Below are 15,369 nucleotides of genomic sequence, written 5' to 3' on the forward strand. Positions count from 1 at the left end.
TATTACCACTTACCTCTGACTTCCTAATGTATATATTGCTGAGCATTTGTAATTTGGGCTTAAACTGGGGAGAATTCCAGCTGAATGTGTAATACCTGCGTGTGTGGTGTCAGTCGCACTGATGTGATGCGCGGGATTTGGCCTTCTGAGCTTGCTTAATTGTATACCAGCAGTAAAGCTCTGGGACTGACTTGATTCACTTGCCTGCCCAAAGCCTCTGGTGTAGCTTGTGCACTCTTGACACTGGCACTTCTGTCAGTACATGAGTGAGTCGGATTAAAGTTAATGCGGGAATATGCACCCATATTGAATTCTGACTTGAAGTTCAGCACTGTGGTGGTGTCTGAAAAATCCACACTTCTGAGCGTGGATTTTGTTTCATGTAATTAAAGCCATCTCATTTAACATTAGAAATGCCAGATATGCACCTGGGTGGACATCCAGATGTGGCAAGCAGGTGTTTTTATTGGAGAAAACTTGTAAGGATGGGGCATAAGAACTGTACAGGGTCTTTTTGAGTAAATACTGTTGCCTGAACTCCAAGTACAAAGATCTACGCTTCCATACTTAATTAACATTAAAAATGTTATTAATGAGTGGTTTGTTGATACAAGAGTTTCAAAATCCATAGATCCTATCATGGATAAATCTTCTGTAGTTAAAAGTGGATCTGTGTTTTCCTGTACATGCTTCTGTCTTGCTTGTGAGATCGTGCCTGCATACTCCAGTGCTGATGAGCTGCCTGATGGGGGAACAGTAAGGCTTGGGCTTTTACCTGGTAGTAGCGTGTGTGTGCAGCAGCGTGACAGAGGCCTCTTGGTGTGGGATCTGAAAATGTCTCAGGAAATCGCCAATGGCTTCCTGCCCTTGGGGGGGTGTTAAAGAGCCTGAGCATGCTGTCCTGAAAATAACTGGTGTTGGAGGCTTGAAAGCTGAGTTAACTTACTTCGTAGGTAATTATCAAGGGAACAGATAGACATCTCTCCAGATACTAATGCCTGTATGTCAAACAGTTATGTTCCCAGACTGCCATGTGTATTAGAGAGAATTGGGGTTTGGAAAGGGGAGAAGTATATTGTCGGAGTAGGTCATGCGGGTGGAAAAAAGGGGTATTTCTTCTGTGCAAGATTCCCACAAAATAAAGCATGGAAGCTAAGGGGAAAGATAACTTCTCATACTCAGAATAAGTGCAACGTTGTAACCCAATACTAACTTTTTTATTTGTCTGTAGGCTTTAATTTTAGTCGCTTGATGGGAATTCATCCTCTTCCTGTAGGAAAATACTACAAAACATAATAAAATAACCTTCATTTTCTTCAGTGTGTTGTGTTAGTGTTGTTTTGGCATGGGTGGGTGATGCACCCTGGTAGTACTAGTTTTAACTTGCAGGAAGAACATGATTTTTATATCATTTGAATATCAGGAATTTTTAAGGACAAAAGCACTCTCTTTAAAGAGTGTTTTCCCAGTCACTGGTTGGTAGATGATTCAAGATTTCTAGTAGTTGCAGACATTTGTAACAGCAAATACAATTTGGAGTGTTTATATGCTTGTTATGTTTTAAAAAGTGTATGTCTGTAATGTGTTCTGAAAGGGCAATATAGCATTGCTTGTCAAAACTGAAGTTCCTTTTTTAAAATTTTCAGCAAAATTCTGATTAATTACATGTACTAGAGGATAAAAATCCTATTCTGCTGGTTTTTGGCTCTTCTGATATTTAGTGACCAGAATTGGTGATTAGGATTTAGCTAAATCAAGTTGTTTTTCAAAAAAGCAGGTGACAGTCTGTTGGTGGATTTTTGCAGCCAGTTAAAGCTCCGTTTCATATATCTGAAAACGGGCTTAGAAGCAGTCTACAGCTGTTCGTGTGGCTTTACTCTTGCAAACTGATTTGACTTTAAAGGTGAGCTGCCTTTGCTTTGCGCAGATCTGCTATTGTGTTTGTAGTTATATTTCCCAGAACTGTTAAGATTACTTTATTTGCATAGACATGCATCAGGGATTCCATTTGCCTTATACTTACCGCGTGTTTTTCTAATTTTGTCACTTCTAGCTTTGGGTTTCAGTTAAGGAGAAACATGGTATCTTTGCATCCAGTTTGAGAGAGCAGCTGTTTATCCTGCAGCTTACCTAGGTAGGCTTTGACTACTTCACGGCAGTGTAAAAGTTGTCATTTTAAGCCTAACAATACAATACGTAAAGAAGTCCATCCTGCCTTGCTCACTTAGTTTCGTACAGCTAGACACCATGATCTGGACACAGTGGTTCAGTTACACCTCAAAGTGCAGGTAGAGCCTTTACATCCACCCAGCTGCTAGCCCCCTCTAAAGGTATGTTGAGGTTTGCACAGTAGTGCACTGCATGCTTATGAGCTTTTTGTGCAGTACAGACTTCCCTGTTTTTATTGTTACAAATTTAGTGCCAGCTGAGGGAGAAAATGGTGAGCGGAGGATCATATGAAATACTGTCTTGAGTAGTTCTTGCAATGTCAAGTAGTGTTTCAGGCTCAAAAATCACAACTTTGTAAACATGTAATGATCTGTGATTATTGATACTGTATGTATTTATTACACTAAGCATCTACTTGAGTGGATTCTGGACGCACTGGAAATGCTTGGATGCTGTCCTTAACAAAAGTAGTTTGAGAAGAGCAATTAGGCAAGATGTTCTTTGTTTCACAACTAAGATCTTGAAAGAGGTTTTTGAAAATAAAGGAAGAAACGTAGTTTGGGTGCTAAAATGATGAACAGGAACACTTTTGGTGAGCTCAAGAAAAACAACACAAGATTTCAGAAGGAATAAGAACAAAGAAATAGGTAATTAATGGGGGAGCTAGCCCAATGGTGTGAAGTGATCCAAAGCACAGTGTAAAAAGTGTCAGCTCAAGAAAGGTAATGATAACAGACAAATAATCTTGAAAATAATACAGATGGAAGCACTGGGGAACATATGTTCTAGAGAGACTTGATGTGTTTAGTTTAACAGCAGGTGAAGGAGTAATTTGATCTTTGCTTAATATTTCTGTGGAGTCCAGGAAATAGAGGCTAGAAGTCTCATCAGTTTAACAGGCAATTGTGTGTGAAGATCTAATGGCTAGAAACTGCAGCAGGGCCAGCTTTAATTGGGGGAAAATGCTAAGTGTTATGTGCACTGTTGGCTTTTTGGGATAGCTTACCAATGTGTTGCAGAAGATGCCTCAGGATGGCAGACCTTCAGTCAAGATACTGTGCTGCTGCCAAACATTCCTGTCCCAGCAGGAGTCAATTCAAACAAAGAACTCGAGGGGGAATCTCTTGTGGACTCAGAAGCTTCACACGGTGACATTTTACTGTAAACTTACTGCTGAACATGGTCATAGCTTGAACCTTGGATAATACAGCACAATGAGAAGTGAGAGAAGTTGCTGACTTGAATGCTGGAGGGATTGTTTTTTTTTCCTACGTAGTGAAAGTTGAAGGAGACACTGTTGTTTGACCTTGAGTCTCTGTGCTTAATATTGTAATGGCTAATTGAATGCCAGGTGAGGAGTCTTAATTTTGGTTATAAACATGGAAGAAATAGCAGGTGGTAGGTCTATCATTAACTTTCCTCTGTACTCAGAGAAAACGCCCACCAAGCTCCTCTGAAAAGGCAAGTGCCTGAAAATCTGAAGCTAATACAGCAAAAGTTTCTCTCCATAGAAACCAGTTTTAGTACCATGTGTTGTGAGCAAAAGTTGTATATATGTGCAAGGATGGAAGTTCCCCGCTTTAGATGTTGGCATAACGAGTTGGCTTCGGAGTGTTTGGCTGGGAGCACAGGCTCTTCAGAGGCTCTCCTGGGTGGCGGAGTTGGGCATCAGCTTCTGGCTGTGCCCTGGCGGCAGGGAGTTCTATTGTGTTACTTGTAAAGAAGGAAAATGCCCCCAAATGTGGTGGTGATGGTAATAATTTAAGCTTTGTTTCAAACTGTGTGGGATTGTCTGTGTTTTTATTACTCTGAATAGATTCCTTTTGCACATTGCAGTTAAGTTTGTTGTCTGCTTTCCTTCCCCTTACCCTGTGTCTTTGTTATCTCTGTTTCTAAACTTCAGCTAACATGATCCTGTGCTCCTCTTCTAACTTGTAGCTGATCAGTTAGAAGCCATTCCCTGTATCTTCTCCAGAATTTGTCCATCTCAATGGAGGGGAAGTGCTCTGAGCTTGGATACAGGGCCTCATCATAATGGTTGTGTGATGGTATAATAGTTTCCCTTGTCATCTTTGTAATATTTTTTTGGCTAAATCTTCGGACCCCATTACCCCCTTCTGCTGCAGTTAAGTTTTCCCATCTTCATGTTAGTTATTAAATAGAAACAAGTTCTCTTTTGTTGTCCTGAATGCTGGTTTTTAGCTTTGCAGTCAAGAGAACCTTTCTGCACTTGCTTTCACTAAACCCACAGGCCATTTCACTGACTGTTCCTGAAATATTTTTTCATTCTTTATGAATGCAACTTTTGATGGTGTACAGTATATTTTGATTTTGGTATTGGCAAACTTAGTCATTCTGCAAGTGTGATCCAATTGTCTGGCTTTGTTGCAATCTTATTACCGTAATTGCTTGAAGCAGCATCCCTGTCATCATGTTCTTAATATGGCTATGCCAAAATGTCTCTCTGTCTCCTCTTGTCATTATCTTTGTGAAACACCCAAAAGCAGTGTCTTCATTTTTACTATTTTCTTCTCAAAATTAACTGAATATTCTTTTAACCAGTCTGATGTGCATATGACTACTTAGTCCTTCCCTGTACATCAGCCTTCATAGTACCATTACTTGTTCTTTCTCTGTGAATGACTTCCAAGTTTTGTTTCTTTGTCATAACACAGTACTTAAAAACTGAGTGTTCTTCAGGTACAGCTATCTAGGATGCTTTTCTTCACTATGATGTAACCTTTAAGTATGCAGCTCACTAACACCATTTTTGTTGCTACATGCTAAAAATTTCTGAACAAGCTGTTCTGTGTTCTTAGACCAAGATTGTGTTGACACTACCTTTAACACTCCCATTCAATGCGTTCCTGCATATGCGCACTTGTGGAAAGTCTTATTCTTTCTGCACTTATTCTTGTTTGTAATGTTTCTGGGTCCTTTGTGTTCCTTGTTTTCAACTACTTCTAATATAATGTCTTAATTTTCATTCATGTGCTGCATACCTTCAGTTTTGCATCACTGTTGCTAGGTCTGGGTCTTAGCTTTAAACACTTCTTCTTTCCTAACCCTCCAAGTTTGAGAATACTTGTAAATATGGAAATATTATTTTAGTACTGGCAAAACAAATGGAAAAATTATATTTGGAAGCTGGTTTATAAAAATAACACCTCCTTTCCATTGTCCTCTAGTTGGTGAGGGATTTTTTGGTGCTGTGTGTGTATTAGTGATGGATAATTGCCTGCATCTCTTTATATCTGTGTGTTTCCAGATTTCTACCTCTCCTCTGTTGTATTGGGTACAGATACTGGTGACAGTAATCTGATTTACTCTTAGTTCAAAATGTTTCTTTTGTGTATTTCTTAGCAAAAACATGAATTAAAAGTTTCTGAAATGCTGGAAGAAGAAATAGGAATTTACCAGGTCAAGTTTAGGTATAGCCCTGGGTTGCACAGCAGTGCTCTGTAAAACAGATGCCTTAAAACATTCTTCCATTTGAGTCTGAGACTTTCCTTGCTTTTTTTGAGAAACTAATTAACTATAGCTCATAGGGGACACTTTGTAACAGATGCAAGCAATTTTCCTTTTACTTAGTTTCATTCTTTCATTGATTAAATGAATTTCAATTTTACTTGAAAAATGTAGTTCTGACATACTGCTTCCATTGTTCCTGGAAGTAACGAGACTTTGGTGGTAGGACAAGGCATCCAGAAAGCAGGTAGCAAAATAGTTATAAGCAAAGAAGCAGAACTGTTTTCCTTGGAAAGGGCTTTCACCAAAGATGTCAACAATTATAAACAATTAAATAAATACTTGATAGAACATAATCTTCAGTGATTTGACTAAAATACACAATCGCTGTGTAATTCAGTCTCCTATCTGTAGTAGCACTATATACAGTGATATTAGCTGTTGGGCAAGGGACTCATGGAAGCAAAACGTCGTTTTATGACAATAACTCATTCATAAAAACACTGGGGTCATGACAACCAATTTTTAAGAGCACAGTAGGGCAGAGTTTTCTCTTAAAACCTATTGATCTTAAAGGCAGACAGCATTAAAACTTTATTTTTAACATTTCATAGCTAACATGTTTGAGTGCATGCCCATTTAACTTTTTTTTGTTGTTTTAAGTTTAGGAAACCATTTGATAAATATAGCAAATGCATGGGGGAATTTATCTGTTTTGTTCTTACAGTAACAAAACCTTGTAGGAGAGCAGATTTTCTTGCATCAAAAAAAGCTGCAACTGTTGATCAAGATCACAAGTTTAGATGCAAGTTCTTGGACTGTTCAAAATCCTTCCGCAAAGCCAAGTTATTGCATTATCACATGAAATACTTTCATGGAGTGGAGAAGGCTGCAGAATCACAGCAGAACCCTGTAAAAAGAAATATTCAAACCAGAGCTTCTTTGGCTTCTGAAAAAGCTAATCAAGAAAGGTCAAAAAGAGGACGGACCACAGCTGGTTCACTGTGTAAGTATGTTGCTGATCTCTTCCTTTTTTTAAACAGCAGCAGACAGGACAAGCAGGAAAGAGCAGAAATTGATTTTCTTTTGGGCTGAAGGAGTCTCTTAGGGCTCAATCTTAGCATATTTCTTTGTGGAGAAGAAGCATAATACGTGTGAACATTACGTTTTAGAGAAGTTCCTGAAGAAAACTGAAGAAGTTCCCTCATCTGGAAATATAGATCATGTTCTGTAATGAACCAACTATGCAGCTTCTCTTATTCCTTTGTAACAACCCACTTGAGTATTAAAACTCTGTTCTTTTTTCAAAACTACAATTCCCTGAGTTTCTGACATTTATTTATTTTTTTTTCCCCAGCTTGACAAGTATCTAAATAGTATAGTTCGAAGACTTTTGTCCTTTTCTGTATTAAGGAAACAGGGTGGGTAACTCCAGTTCTCTCCTATTTCTTACTTGGTCTTTACATTTCATGGTCTGACTTCAAGAGTATACTTGGCTAGATATCCAGTACCAGTTTCTGCAGTATTTACTGTTCTCATTGCTGGACCTGTGGGGAAAAAAGTCCTAGTATTTAACAAATGCAGTTGCTACAGCTGTACTTGAAAAAGATCCTCACACAACTGATGGGTAGTGGAAAGGGATAAAAACTTCATGGTTAGGAAAAAAATCAATGCTTAAGTTACAGCTGCTTTGCAGTCTTCAGTAGTGGAAAGGGATAAAAACTTCATGGTTAGGAAAAAAATCAATGCTTAAGTTACAGCTGCTTTGCAGTCTTCAGAATCATGTTAACTTCTGCTTCGCCATCCCATTCTCTGAAGCGCTTTCTTCCTTGTGTCTTGCATAACATCAGAATGGCAATCTAGGTCTAGCTGTGAATTGCAGTGGTGTTGATAACCTGTCGAAACTTTGTTCTTGTGGACTGACTTCTCTTTGTACTGCAGGTCCATAAAAATTGTCATCTATCTTGTCTTCTGATTGAGCCTGTTTTATAAAACCCAGCTTTCTCTTTGCTGAATTCCCTGGTGGTTTTTTGTCTTTGCATTTGATCTTTCATTAATATTCTGTTTAAGAATTTTAAAGTCTTGCAAGTTGTTCACTGAGCTACAGCTCACTACAGCAGAATATATCTAGCCTTACTTTGCTTCATGTCTGCTTTTCCTAATGTGTCCAGCAAATGTTTTTTCATTTGAGGTGCCACGGGCTGTTCCTAACATGACAAGTGTAACTTAACATACTGCTGCTACATGTAAACTTCTCTCCCACAAATACTTCTGTAACTTTAAATAATGCAAAGGCATAAGATTTGATTAGGTAGAGGAAGATTTTTCTTTAAATGTCTTAGGATGTGCCGACTTGTGTGTGTTATACTTTGCATGCAGCTTAAATGAAACAGAAGTACCTCCTTGACAAACACACGTGAGACAAGCCCTTTATGAAGAATGGCTGCTAACAACTGCACAGTGATCAGAACAGGCTTCTTGCATGTCATGTGCTTTTCCATAAACAGACTTCTATTCTGTTTTTGTAACTGCATAATTATTTTGGTTTGAGAAGTTGTTTTCCTGTGATTGTCTTGAATGAATTGACTAGTGACTCAAGATCTTGAGCCATTCGTTTATCCTTTCCCCCAAGTGCGCGCTGTTGGTTTGCTATCATCATCTTGGCTGCACTGGCAGGTAATTCGTTATGGTGTTGAGTTGTAACCGTATTTGCATATTTTAAGCCCCCACCCCTTTCATTCCGCATTTGTGGATGGATACTTTTAACCTGGATTGTTTCGATGATGTGCTTCATAGCATATCCCTGCAAATAGCCCTGGGGTGTGCCGACAGCTGTTGAACAGTGCATCAAGGTGGAAGGTAGGACCGTAAAGTTTTCAAGTCACCTTCACTGTCAAAGCCTGCCATTGTGGAGCTACAGTAAGGTTTTTCTCGATGAGGAAAAGTAATGTCGTTATATATCAATTATAGCGTATGTCTGATATTAAGTGCCATTTGGTTTTTAACTCGATGTGTTCTTAATTCTTCTAATTTTTGTGGTGGGGGTACCACACATTCTAAAGTAGAGTCAGTGGGGTTTATGAGCTCATTCTGTTGCATTTTGTGTTCTGTTCTCCTGTCTTTTTGCAAGCATCTCTTCTGTTCTTGATGACATGTATAGGAAGACAGCCTGCTAAGCAAGACTTTCTCCATGTCTACTGAACACTTTTGTCACCTTTTTAAAAAGGCTTTTCAGGATGTACTGCTTAGTGAGAGTGAAGGCTCTTGAATACATAACTAAGTATGGTACATGGTGGGTTTACTTTAAATCTTTACAATTCTTTTGTGAGCAAAAATTCTCCTGTTCAAAGTGAATATATTTAAATCATTTTACCTTTTGGTACAAATGTCCTTTTCTTATACTTCACTATATTAAATAGGTTTTAGTGCTTAAGAAAAGGTGGCAATTTCTAACAAACAAGACTTTAGAAATCAAGAGTCTTGTTATTCCATAAGCTTGGAGATACTCTTGCTTTAGAAGCTTTATCACATTTAAGGCCTTATCTCACACGTTTTATTTTGGAGTTCTGGGACTCCTTACTGTTTCTGCACATTAAAATAAATAAATGCTGGAGTTGGACTGTTGGCTAGATTTAAAGTGAAAATACTTATTGTTCCTGAAGTTCTAGGAAATTATGCAATATTCAAGGAAAAGGTTTTGCTACTGTTCTGTAGTGCTTAAAATTAGAATTTCGACACATAGAAAAGATGGATGTAAGTGGCCTTCAATGACCATGTTGTGGGACACAGGAAGGAATAATTTAAGTATAATTACTTTGCACTAAAGTGGAGACTGTGAAACTTCAACATCTGAAATGTAAATCGTGCCACTTGGCATTGGCTTCAAAACTTGAGTGAGCTGGAAAGGTTAATGTGGAACTGATTTGTCCTGTCTCTCCCTTTTCCCTAAGAAGGATCTTACCTTTGCAGTGGCAAAACTGACAGATATCTATCTAAATTCTGTAGTGGCTCTTCATTGAACAGAGGGTAAGGAACTGCCGTTGCCCAGCTTGTGTTTTAGATATGCCTTACTACTCTGAACAGAATGATGCAAACTTGAATGGCTACTGGATGCATTCAGGCAATACCTCTTCTCATTAATTTATCAGGAAATATTACAAGATCATTATGATGAAACAAGTCTTCCCCCAGCCCCATGTTATAATACTTACCTCCATGGGTATCACTGCTGTTTGGTCTTTACTGAAAGAATTGTCCTTGGAGAATAAGGCAGTTGATCTTGTGTCCCCCTGGAATATAGGAGATGCAGGCATTTCTGCCCTCAGCTTTCAGGCTGCGTTGCACCTCTGCAGGGGCATTACAGAGCCACCTGCAGCCCTTCTCTTAAAGAGGAGAATCAAGACCTGCACAGATGTATGTGGATGCATAAGCTTAAAACAGACTTTTTGAGCATAGGCTGCAGATGGCTGCTCAAAGTCTGTCTTGCAGGAAAGAGTTGCTTAAGTTTTTGACAGTTCAAATTGAGATGTTCTATCAAATTTATCACTTAGAAATTGAATGTGGTGTAGTATCTGTTAAAATTTTTGGCAGTTAGTTACTTGTTGATTGCTGTAATAAAAAAGTAGAACCACATTCCATGTTCATATGCATTAACCTTAAGATAGGCTGTTTTTCTTTGTGGTCCCTTCTCTTTCTCTGCACAATCACTTAGTTTAATGTTAAAGTATGTCATCCCGTTCTGTGACTTGTGCCCTACAAACACTCACTGTAAAGAACTACCTCTGAAGGTGCCAGTATTCTCTTTCAGATATGTCTGTCTGTCCATGTTATTTTATGTGAAGTGCCTGCAAAAGGTTATTTTTAATAAAGTTTGTTGTTTCATGACCTAGACCACTCCAAGGGCATGAGGCACGGAATAACTTCATTTCATTCTTTGTATCTGCAACTCATAATTTGAACATCTGAACATCTTGACTTTGAGTCTTTCTGAATTGGTGACTTTCATTTTTTAGTAAAATCTTTTCATTTGGAGGTTCAGCAAAGTTTAGTTCGTGCCCTTCTGTCGAACAATTTTTCTGAAATCTGAAAGTCAACTTGTGCCAGACTTCAGTGCTGGCACACCTGATGCACCTCATGTCAGACCCTGGAGAGACTCTATACTTGATAGGTACTGAAGATTTTGTCAGGAAATTCTGACCTCGTTAGATGTGAACAAGTAGGGGAGTTGATACGTGTGTGCAAGGAAATGCCATCAAAACCTTCACTAAGGTGGCTGGTGTACTCTTAATGCTCTTAATAACCACTTAGTAGTGCTGACAGACTCGGTACTGCCCTCAGCAGAACTGTTGTACTGGCAGGGACTTCATCAGTTGATACCCTTAGGCTCCTAGGACATAGTTCAGTTCCCCTGAGGACTTTTGCTCTAATGGAAGTTAAACCTGGTTTTGAGACTTTAAAAATGCCATGCAGTATTAGGGTGCAGTTTTGATATGTGGGTATATAATGGCAGCCTCAGTCTGGCAGGTTGCTGCCAGTCTCGGCTCTGCTGTTCTCCTTGCCATGAGGAAGAAAAGAAAGCAACAGACCTGTGATTTGTAGTTCAGAGACTGTAGAAAATCTGTCCCTACTGAGGAGTCCGTAAAAGGTACTTAAAGAAAAACAATGCATTTTGTCAGTAGTTTAAATTTTTGGTACATGACCTCGTTGTTAGAAAATTCTGCCTACTCAAAGTGAGTTACAGTATGTCATGTTAATGCGTAAGTGTCTTAATGCGAGGAATACATGTAAAGAAAAAAGGGTCTCGTCTTTACTCGTGTTACTGATGAGATCCTGACTGTGCGTGTATAGGGAACAGGTAGGCAAACAAGCAAGTCTGACAGCTTTAAATGTCTAAGGCATTCAGTTGTCAACTGATAACTGTTAACATGAACCTCTGGCGTGTGGCTCAGTGGTTTTCAGGGTGATCCTTTGGGGGGGTTTCCTGTTTGCTCTGAATATTGGCTGATGGATGCCTCTTTGCTAGGCAGTGGAATGTGTGTGGGTGACCTACAAACGCAGGGTTTCTCATTGGAGTAGGTGAAGATCTGCGTTAACACCCTCTGTGTTCTGCAGAATTGCTCATCGTCTTTGTGGCTTGAGAATACTGTGTTTTAGTTTGTGGAGAGTGGCTGTGTGAAATACTTCAGCTATAAGTCAAGATAATATGTGGTCTTTCAGTTCTTGAAAATATCAGTGGATATTCTCAGCAAATGATCTCACAGCTGTGGATGGTGAATACTGTCTAGTTCACAACACTTGGGAATTCAGTCTCTGCTTACTGTGAAGGCTGAATTACCTTCTTAACTGGGGTCTGACATCTTTTGTGTTCCATTGGACAGAAGGCTATTGCCTTGTCTGTCACCAAGTTTTGACATGCTTAGGTGTAAGTTCTCTTAAGGCTCTGTCCTTGTGGTTTCTGCATGATTGAGGTGGTTTCATATCTCAGATCTATATTTGTTAGTTTCTAAGATCCTTCACTGCTTCTGGATCACCTTTCTGTGTGGAAGAGGATACTTCTCCCAAACTTAGAGAAGAGAGGCCTGAAAGAACTCTATGGAAGAAGGCTGTGGGCAGTTAATCAGCAAGCCTCTTCCTCTCCCTCTCCATTTTTTTATGAACATATCTCCTGTTCCTGTTAGTGGCATTTAGTGTCATCTGAGCTAGAAATTAATCTGCTAGTGTTTAATTACAACATCACTGTTCAAGAACAGTGAAACTGTTCACTGCCCTGGATGTCAGGAGGGCTTTTGTGGTGTATTTGTGGAGAATCGTGTAAGAATCGTGTAATTCTAATGATGGTGAATGATATTCTGGATCATAGAGGTATTATAGGGTACTAATATCTATTTTGATTTTTGAGTTGGTCATCATCAGGAATGTGTGGAAGTTGTAGCTTAGATGCCACCTGTGTCCCACCTCAAGATATCTCTAAGACAAGTGCAGGTGTCTTCATGGGACCTGCATAGACAGCTTTAGGAAATGCATAGGAGTCTGCCATGCACTTCCTAGTCAGAGACTCTATGAGCATAGTCCTGCTGTTCACTACAGACTCACAGTACAGTCGTCTTGTTGCCTGGTAGTCTCAGTAGAGTGCTTACATGGACAAGTGACTTGCAAGAGAAGTTAGTTACAGCACTAACAAAAGTTGAAGGTGTTGTCTGTGTAAATATTGCACGCTCTTTGGCCTTGCTTGAAACTGCAAATCAGGAGTTCCTGCGATTGGGGGGAGGCAGAGAGGAATACGAAGCCTTCTGGAGAGTGAAGGTTGGCTCAGGGAGTCAGGAGGATGGAAGCACGTGGCACACTCTGCAGGTGGTACTAACGCAGAAAGTCTGAACTTGGGGAATGTGCAAGTTTTAAAGGCATATGCCTAAATACAAATTCTTGGTTGTGGTTGTTATGGTAAGTAATTGTTCTTTGTTCTTTTGGGGGTAATTTCATAAATTGGCCTGTGTGAATTATACTTGAAAATGATGTATTGAGAGGAAGCAGGACACTAAATGTGGAAGGCTTACAAGTTTCGGTCTTTGCAGCACAAGTTTTACTTTCTGAAAAGTTTAGGATAACTTTCCAGTTTTTAAATCTCCTCAAATTTAGTCTCGACTCCTAAAATTTATTTGAGTGTTCAAAGATCTCATAGACTCTCTAAACTTTTCTATCAATGGAACAAAAGGTGTTTCAGAACTTAACATATTTATTGATAACTATTTTTTTTTTTGTCAGCTATTGAAGAAAAATACATGCAGTGTATGATAGAGTACCCTTGAATTCCTCCAGGACAGTGTTACTGGTGGCTGAAAAATCTTACAGAAATGTATTAACCTTTATGTGTCATAAGAGATACAACATACTCTTGGCAAAAATCTCCTTAAACTTCAGTCTCACGAAGCTAAAAAAACTAACGGACATGAATGTAGTGGGTTGACCCTGGCTAGATGCCAGGTGCCCACCAAAGCCGCTCTATCACTCCCCCTCCTCAACTGGACAGGGGGAGAGAAAATAAAATGAAAGGCTTGTGGGTCGAGATAAGGACAGGGAGATCACTCACCAGTTACTGTCACAGGCAAAACAGACTCGACTTGGGGAAAAATTAGTTTAATTTATTGCCAGTCGAATTAGAGCAGGATAATGAGAAATAAAACCAAATCTTAAAACACCTTCCCCCCACCCCTCCCTTCTTCCCGGGCTTAAGTTTACTCCTTATTTTCTCTACCTCCTCCCCCCTGAGCGGTGCAGGGGGACGGGGAATGGGGGTTTGGGTCAGTTCATCACACGTTGTTTCTGCCGCTCCTTCCTCCTCAGGGGAGGAGGACTCACTCTTCCCCTGCTCCAGCGTGGGGTCCCTCCCATGGGAGACAGTCCTTCACGAACTTCTCCAACATGAGTCCTTCCCACGGGCTACAGTTCTTCACGAACTGCTCCAGCATGGGTCCCATCCACGGGGTGCAGTCCTTCAGGAGCGGACTGCTCCAGCGTGGGTCCCCTGTGGGGTCACAAGTCCTGCCAGCAAACCTGCTCCAGCCTGGGCTCCTCTCTCCACGGGGCCATGGGTCCACAGGTCCTGCCAGGAGCCTGCTCCAGCGTGGGCTTCCCACGGGGTCACAGCATCCTTCGGGCATCCGCCTGCTCCAGCGTGGGGTCCTCCATGGGCTGCAGGTGGATATCTGCTCCACTGTGGACCTCCATGGGCTGCCGGGGGACAGCCTGCCTCACCATGCTCTTCACCATGGGCTGCAGGGGAATCTCTCTGCTCCGGCGCCTGGAGCACCTCCTCCCCCTCCTTCTTCACTGACCTTGGTGTCTGCGGAGTTGTTTCTCTCACATCTTCTCACTCCTCTCTCTTGCTGCAACTGCAACTCCCCTGTAACTTCTTTTCCCTTTCTTCAATCTGTTATCCCAGAGGCGCTACCGCTGTCGCTGATGGGCTCGGCCTTGGCCAGCGGCGGGTCCGTCCTGGAACTCGCTGGCATTAACTTTATCGGACATAGGGGAAGCTTCTAGCAGCTTCTCACAGAAGCCACCCCTGTAGCCCCCCCGCTACCAAAACCTTGCCACGCAAACCCAATACAACGAAATACGGTTTTGTTCCACCAAGAGTCTATGTGCATAGATCTCGGCCCGCAGGAAGCCCAGATGCCTTGTGCTCTTTGAAAGACTGGTGGGATCAAGGTGGCCATGGGGTTCTTCAAATGTTAATTCATTAAATTGAGTTGAGCTGTTGGGAGAGGGGAAAGTTAGGACGCCTAAATGAAGGTGGTCTGGTTTGTATAGGTTTTTGTGTTGTAATTTTGGGGTTCTCTGAGATGGTGTTCCGTAAATATTTTTGAAACAATGCAGAATGGTGGACAATCAGGAAAGCTCAAGAAAGGCTTGTCTATATGACTTCTCACCATGTACTGCTACAAACAGTTTGAATTTCAGAATGTTTGTTAGGACACTGGTGTTCCCAAACAGGTTATGAAGTACCTTAATCTTATTTTTCAGCTACCGTGTACATGGGAAAAAGTGTTGTCTGTCTGAACTGATGATGTCTTTTTCAACCCACTAATCGTGGAAGTCCTCAGATGAGCAAATTCTGTTAGCAAGAAGTCCTACAAAAATGGACCTGTATTTAAAAAAAAAAAAAAAAAAAAAGGCCAAAAACCCCACTCCCTCTTTATACTTATTCCTGCAAGAGAAGCTAATCCTGTTGAA

General features: G+C 40.5%; 1 protein-coding gene across 4 annotated transcripts in view; it reads left to right on the forward strand.

Annotated features, from left to right (window-relative positions):
- PHF20 (PHD finger protein 20) overlaps positions 1–15,369 on the forward strand; it is a 74,309-nt gene that overhangs the window by 32,130 nt on the left and 26,810 nt on the right. For 2 of the 4 annotated variants that reach the window (XM_050907062.1, XM_050907060.1), the window contains one exon: positions 6,365–6,643. The exons of the other annotated variants lie outside the window; for them this stretch is intronic. In XM_050907062.1, coding sequence (XP_050763019.1) covers positions 6,365–6,643 — 279 coding nt within the window. The remainder of the gene's footprint in view (positions 1–6,364; positions 6,644–15,369) is intronic. 4 annotated transcript variants of the gene reach the window in all.

Source organism: Gymnogyps californianus, chromosome 17 (genome assembly GCF_018139145.2).
Source record: "Gymnogyps californianus isolate 813 chromosome 17, ASM1813914v2, whole genome shotgun sequence".
NCBI lineage: Eukaryota > Metazoa > Chordata > Aves > Accipitriformes > Cathartidae > Gymnogyps > Gymnogyps californianus.